This window comes from Neopelma chrysocephalum, unplaced genomic scaffold (assembly GCF_003984885.1).
Source record: "Neopelma chrysocephalum unplaced genomic scaffold, ASM398488v2 Primary Assembly neopelma1_91881, whole genome shotgun sequence".
Classification (NCBI taxonomy): Eukaryota; Metazoa; Chordata; class Aves; order Passeriformes; family Pipridae; genus Neopelma; species Neopelma chrysocephalum.
Genome location: NW_020920645.1, coordinates 1 through 7,479, shown reverse-complemented (window position 1 = coordinate 7,479; position 7,479 = coordinate 1). Strand labels below are relative to the sequence as shown.

Here is a 7,479-nt window from a genome sequence, read left to right as displayed (position 1 = left end):
AGTCTGCCCACATCTCTGCTCTGCAATGGGGTGAATTGGGAGTGACAATGATGAGAAGGTATTTATTACCATGGGGGGATTTCATCAAACATCACTCCTAGTTCCTACTTATCTGTTGTTGTAGAGCAGAACTGAGTCCTCCAGAGCATCAGCAGAGCCCCCTGCTCATTGGAGCTTTCATAGCCAGCACTCAACGGAGCTCCTAAAATGGACCAGCCACAGATTCTTTGTGAGAGAGAAAAGTTGATTTGAGGGGTTTACATGAGGACTGGAATAGGTTTTTTTCTGAGACATCCATCATAACTTGTTACTGCCTTTTTCTTCTCAGACAAGTACTAATATGCAAGGGAAGCCCATGTCCAACAGCAGCTCCATGCTCCAGTTCCTCCTCCTGGCATTTGCAGACAGGCGGGAGCTGCAGCTCCTGCACTTCTGGCTCTTCCTGGGCATCTCTCTGGCTGCCCTCCTGGCCAACGGCCTCATCCTCAGCGCCGTAGCCTGCGACCACCACCTGCACACCCCCATGGGCTTCTTCCTGCTCAACCTCTCCCTCACAGACCTGGGCTGCATCTGCACCACTGTCCCCAAAGCCATGCACAATTCCCTCTGGAACACCACAACCATCTCCTACATGGGATGTGTGGCTCAGGTCTTTTCCTTTATGTTCCTCATCACAGCAGAGTTTTCCCTCCTCACCATCATGTGCTACGACCGCTACGTTGCCATCTGCAAACCCCTGCACTACGGGACCCTCCTGGGCAGCAGAGCTTGTGCCCACATGGCAGCAGCTGCCTGGGCTGCTGGGTTTCTCATTGCTCTGCTGCACACAGCCAATACATTTTCCCTGCCCCTGTGCCAGGGCAATGCCCTGGGCCAGTTCTTCTGTGAGGTTCCTCAGATTCTCAAGCTCTCGTGCTCCAAATCCTACCTCAGGGAACTTGGTCTTTTACTGGTTACTGCCTGTTTAGTGTTCGGTTGTTTTGTTTTCATTGCTTTTTCCTATGTGCAGATCTTCAGGGCTGTGCTGAGGATCCCCTCGGAGCAGGGACGGCACAAAGCCTTTTCCACGTGCCTCCCTCACCTGACCGTGGTCTCCGTCTTTGTCAGCACTGCCACATTTGCCTACCTGAAACCCCCCTCCATCTCCTCCCCAACACTGGATCTGGCACTATCAGTTCTGTACTCAGTGGTGCCTCCAGCACTGAACCCCCTCATCTACAGCCTGAGGAACCAGGAGCTCAAGGATGCCCTGAGAAAAATGATGACTGGATGCTTTTCAGCAGCAATAAAGTGCCTGTTTTCTAGTGTGTAGCATTCAGAATGGGACTCCTTCATGGCCCAGCCTTCCTGCTCAGATTTTTCGTGGAGGTCATTGGGTTCTTCTTGCAATAACTTTCTGTGCAATTAAATATTATTATGCGTCTGCCTTCTAATTTAGTGTCCACCTTTTGATTTTGACACTGAGACTGTATAAATGATGAATTGTGCTCACTGAGTATTTAAACAAAATAAAGATCCCTACAGTGCCTACCTTGTCCAAGACTCTTCTTCTTAGATGTTCCTAATGGACAGAACACTGCAGGACAGGGTGTATTGGCAAACGGGAAGGGAACAAGAATCCCAGCCCAGCAGCACTGCCAGGGAGCTGCTCTCTTGCCACTTCCACACTGTCCTCCTGAGCCCCTTTCTGGCTGTAAGGCCTGAGTGCTCTCTGAGCACAGTCCTGGGGGCTGGAAGCCCTTGGAGCACAGGCAGGGACAGGCCCTGGGAACTTGTGAAGCAGAGCTGGGCTCCCTTGCTGTGGGATCTTCTGAGGGCAGAGCATGTACTGGGTCACTCCTTCTGTTACCTTGCTCCAGGGCTGGAACTCTCCTGCACTGACACCATGAACTCCTGCTCTCTGCTTTCCAGGTTTCATTTTCAGATCCAGTCTTCCCCTCCTGTCCACAGGGACATCCTGGGAGTGCTTCAGAGCTGCCATCCTGGGGCAGCTCCTGCCCAGCATGGGCAGGCACAAGGTCTCTCCACCTGCTCCTCTCACCTCCCCAGTGCCACTGTTTTCTGCAGCCTCCTCAGCCTTGCCCAGCACAGCCCTCCTGGCAGAGTTGGACACAGCCCTTGTTCTACACCCTCCTCAGGCACCTGCCCAACCCCCTCAGCTCCAGCCTGATGGCCACAAACCTTCAGGGCAGGGAGGCACTGGGGAAAATGCTGAGGAAACCTTTCAGCTGCACTCAAATCAAACTGGAGGGGTTGGCCTCTGGGGAGAAATCCCTTCTCATTCTCCAGAACCACCAGGACAACCTGTGTTGTGTCCTGGGCACTCCTCTGGAAGTGTGGGCTGTAGAAAAGGTTTTGGTGTCAGGGATATTGAGAAGGCTGGGCAGTGTCACTGAGAGACCTCTCCCAAACCCTTGGAAAGGCCAGAGCCATCCCAGAGCTTCCTGGGGCCTTGGCAAAGGCAGACATGGAAGCAGTCTGCAAACAGGGCAGCAAGGAGGGTTGGCAGAGTTCCAGACTGCTCAGGCTCAGCAGGGAAGGGGATCTGGCAAGTCCTCCTGCAGCCATTCCCAGGCATGGGAAGGACAAGGCAGGGATTGCAGAACCCCTGTGGGAGGCAAAAGAAGGGGATGTTGTGTGACCAGACTTTATCAAGGCCCTTGACATGGTCTCCTGTGGTCTCCTTATGTCCAGACTGGTGAGAGCTGGACTGAAGAAGTGGAAGATGTGGTGGGTGGGAAGTTGGCTGAATGAAGAGTGTCCAATAAAACCCATGGTACAAATTCTTCTTGGCAACAACTTTCTGATGAAATCCCTTAGTGACCAGCCCTTGAACACCACTATGGAACATCTTTATTACTGAACTCTCTATACAATGTGACAAAATGTATTTTCAAGTCCTTTGTGAGTGATGCCAAATTTCAGGGATCCCTTGAGCAACCTGTCCTGGTTTAAAGACACATATTGGGGCGAGAACTCCAATCAAATGAACTCACTCTCCTTTTATTCCCCACCACTACAGGGAGACAAAATATAAGGAGGTATAAATGAAAAAATAAGAGCTTACTTACAAGAAATACAGCAGCAAAAAGAACAATACCAACAACAGTTTAAACAACAGCAGAGAGAGAAATTGCCTCCTCTCTCCCCTCTGACCCAACTCCCTTTTCTAAACAGATAAAAACAGGGATCAACACGTGCCTCCCTTCCCCCTTTTCCCCCGGAATGAAGAAAGAATAAAAAAAGCAAAACCAGGGGAAAGAGGGGGCAAAGCAAATGTGGGAAACTCTCTGGTCTGAGATCAGTTGTGCTGCCCAAGAACACGCTGACTCCAGAGGTGTCCAAGCGGGGCAGAGCCGGTGACTCCGGTCCGTGCGGCGGTGGGGGGGAGGCAGCGGCTCTGCTTGATTCAATGGAGTTCTGGGGAGGCACAGTGGGTGCCATGAGACTCTTCAGTGTCACAGTGGCCCCTTGGTTCCAGGAGGGTCTGAAATGTCTCAGGGTTCCTTTTGTTCCAAAGAGACCCTGTATGTCACAATGGTCCCTTGGTTCCATGAGATTCCACAGTGTCCCTGCATTCCTTTGGTTCCATGAGGCCCTGCAGTGTCAGGGTGCCACTTGATTCCGTGACGTTACAAATAATTGATTTAAGGCCAACTGCACATGGGGCTGCCTTAGGGCGAGTGTGGGCACCCAGACAAGGGAGTTGTCACCCTCTTGGACTCAGCCCTGGGGTCACCACATCTGGACTGGTCTGTCTGTCTGTGAGGTTCCCCATTCTGGAGGAATGAGGAAGAACTGCAGAGGGTCTAGAGGAGATCTGCCAGGATGGAGCTTTTCTCCATATTGTAAATAGAATGAAATCTCCACGAAGAGTAGCATGGAAGGTTCAGACTGAAGGTGAGGAAAAAGAAATATCACTCAACGGGGACCCCTGTGGTGCAAGAGGTCACGCAGAGGGAGTCAGGATCAGCCCATGGCTTTGTGTTTGTCCTGGGGTGTTGAGATAAATTCAGGGGAGGTGGAGAGAAGCTTGGAAATTGGATTTTTCTGGGGGTCAAACCACCACAGTGTTTCAGGGAACAGCCAGAGCTGGTGCAGAGACATCAGGGAGGGTCTAGAAATGCTGCTGGGAGGGGGTGGGAAAGCAGGAGGGGTGTGTGCAGCCTGCAAGGTCAGAGCAGCAGCAGGGCCAGGGCAGGACAGCCTGCAGGAGAGATGGCCAAGGGCTCTGGCAGGGCTGCAAGGCCCAAAGGCACCCAGGCCTTTGACCCCTTGCCTCTGGCAGCTGCCTCTGCCACTCAGGCCACCACAAGCCACTTGCCTTGCAGGTTCTGCACTTGGTTTCTGCCTCGCCCCTCCCTCAGGAGCCTGGCAGGGGTTGCCCAGTTTTGGGCCTTGGTTGTTCCTCCCCCTCCCATCCCACTGCCCCCCAAACAGCCCTGAGCCAGCCGGGAGGGACAGGATCTGCTGGGCCAGGGCCTGGGGCTCAGGCCTTGGCCTTTGTGCTCCACAAAACCAAGGCAGGCTTTGCTCAGCATTGCAGGGGCCTGCCCAGAGCCTTTGTCTGCCTGCACTCCTGGCCTCCAAGGAGCTGCTCCAAGGAGTCCCTGGGGAGGCTTTGTCAGTGCCTGCCCTCAGTGGGGCCCAGCAATGCTTCAAGGGACTTGGAGTTGGGCTTCTGACTTCTTCAGCAGCTGCTTCAATCTTCTCTCAGTACCTCAGGATCATGGGCTGGGCTGCAAACACACCGTGGGGCTCATTAAATTCCAGAAATCCCTCAGGATCTCTTTGTCTTCCTTTAATTGTCTTCAAGGCAATTGCAAAACAAGTCTTCAAAATTTGTACTTTTTTTAATTCAATTATGTATATTTTGTAGTTCAGAGAAGAGGTGATAGAGGTGATCTTGATGCTGAGTGTCTCCTCAGGAGATCCACACTGACCCTTGCTCCTCATCCCCCAACCTCACCAGTTCTGACATGGCCCATCTTGGACTGACAGCTGATGCAACTCCAAACACACTGTGGGACCTATTAAAACATTGAAAAACAAAGTATTTTCATTCCTTTAATTGTCTTCAAGTCTTCAAGACTTCTACAGCTAATTGGAGTTGTTTTGTAGTTTAGCTAAGGAGAAAGATTTTAAAGTGGAAGTCATGAAAAATATATATTTTTTGATGAAAGGGAATGATTTACACAGAGCCTTGGGATGCAACAGGGTCAGGGTGCAAAGGATTTGGACACAATGATAAGGGGGCAAAAGAGATTAGTAGCACTTAATCATTCACCAACTGAACAGTTATCAAGTGATTCAATAGCATTTGCTACAATTTTAAAAGTGACTGAATTATAGATTCACAAGAACAACATTCCCACCACAGTGAATTCACACCCACACCCAGGCAGAGATGTGTGGACACATCAATAGCTGGGTCTGTAAAGGTCCCTCTCCAAAATTCTCCTTGTTGTTAGAGAAACACTCCCCCAAATCCCTTTGTGTTTGCCAACAGACAAGGGTCACAGCTGGAGGAGTGTTTGTGGAGGGGGATCAGAATTGTCCTGGGCATCAGCGAGGGTCTTTGGAGTGTTGCAAACTGGAGGGTTCCCGAGCTGGGAGAGGCTGCCAGAGGTGTCCCACTGAGAGGGAGGTGCTGGGGAGCTGCCAGGGCCTCCCTCAGCCCCACTGGTTGTGGGCTCCCAAGGTGACTGGCTTTAGTTATCTGCTGAATTTCCATCCTGGTGTCAGGAATGACTGGAGTTTCCAAACTATTTGGGAATTGCATTCAAACTGTTCCATTTGGGCTGTGATACAGGCAGGGAATGTTCCAAGGCGTTCATGGGATGACTGATTATCCTGAGTTCCCCAACTGTTCCACTCTGGATTGTTCCCACCTTTATTATCCAAGAGCACCCGGTCCAGTCCAGAGACACTTCCCCACACCCCTGGTCCAGTCCAGGGGCTCTTCATTGCTCAGCTGGTTTGGTCAAGGCTTGTCAGGAGCTCCTGAGATCATCGACCAGGCCTGAGGAGAATGGGGGGAGGATGCACCACCACAGAGCCTTCTAAGAAAGATGGGACAAACTTTTTGTAGGGCCTAGATATGGTGTGATAGAACAAATAGTTTTCACCTAAAAAAGGGCAGCTTTGAAGTAGATATAACCAAGAATTTTTTATACTGAGGGTGATGAAACACTGAAATAGGTTGCCCAGAGAAGTGATGCCTCATCCCTGGAAACATTCAAGGTCAGGTTGGATTAGGCTCTGAGCAACCTGATGTAAATGACCATGGCCTTGCTCATTACAGGGGAGTTGGAATAGAAGAACTTTAAAGGTCCATTCCTACACATCCCATTATTCCTCAGGCTGGTTAAACAAGACTTTGTCCTCTTCCTGTCCCTGACTGCAGGTTCTTTCTGTCAGAGCAGAGCTGGGCTGGACCTCAGCCGTGCTTTGCTCCAGAGCCTGCTGGGGTGGGGGCAGATGGCAATGGCAGAGGGACTGAGGTGCCCCAAGGAGAGCAAACCCTGCTGTCCCCAGGGCCAGAGAGACCCAGGGCTGGGCTGGGCAGCCTGGCAGGACAGGGCTTTGCTGCCTGGGGGGTCTCTGCCACCGTGGAGGGCCTGGAGGCTTCAGGTGACTCTGATCTGCAGGAAAGACAAGGTGCTGATGGAAATGTCCTTGGCTTTGGACATCCTGTGATCCAGGAGCACTGAGAAAATCACTGGTCTGTTCCTTGGCTGCAGCATCAAAGGGATGGGTAAGGGTTATCAAGCATTGGAACAGAATGTCCAGGGAAGTGGTTGAGTCACCACAGAACCATAGAATTGCTGAGGTTGGAAAAGACCTCTGAGATCATGGAGTGCAACCATTAACCCAACACTGGCATCTTCACCACTGAACCATGCCCCCAAGTGCCACAGCTCAATGTATTTTGAACACTTCCAGGGATGGTGACTGTAAGACCCCAGGTTTGAGCTATGAGCTCAGCAAAGGGGTTTTACTTTGAAAAATATTAAAGGCACCAAAATTTCCACCCTCCAAATATTTGAAAAGGGCCTTCAGTTCCTTTAATACCTTGAGAGAGACCACAAGGGAGAAGACACTGCACACATTTTTCACAGGTGGTCAAATAAGACACTTTTACTGGCAAACTTCAGAAAATAAGGGAGCTTGGCAAAAGGTTATAGGGCAACATTCAATCAGAATAGAGCATTCCCCAAAGCATTGACTGATCATACACCAACCCACCCCAGTCAGCTGGATGGTTTATTGACAATGTGTCCCGAGGGGCAGGACCTCCGATGCCATAGAAACCCCTCCCCCTGGATTAGGAAACATTTGGAATTCACGAGGTGTTCCAGTGGAGCATGAAAATGAACAGCAATTTTCCTAAAGCAAAGAACCCAGCAGAACAAAGCAAGGCCCCAGCAGGTGCAGAGCAAAGGTCCCCCCATCCCTCTGTCCCCTGTGGCCGCTGAG

General features: G+C 51.1%; 1 protein-coding gene across 1 annotated transcript; it reads left to right on the top strand.

Moving 5' to 3' along the window:
- Positions 1 to 355: 355 nt before the first annotated feature.
- On the top strand, positions 356 to 1,305 carry LOC113980044 (olfactory receptor 14J1-like). Its single transcript, XM_027707307.1, is given in 2 exon segments — positions 356 to 1,259; positions 1,262 to 1,305. Coding segments are annotated over 2 exon segments (948 nt in total).
- The last annotated feature ends 6,174 nt before the right edge of the window (positions 1,306 to 7,479 follow it).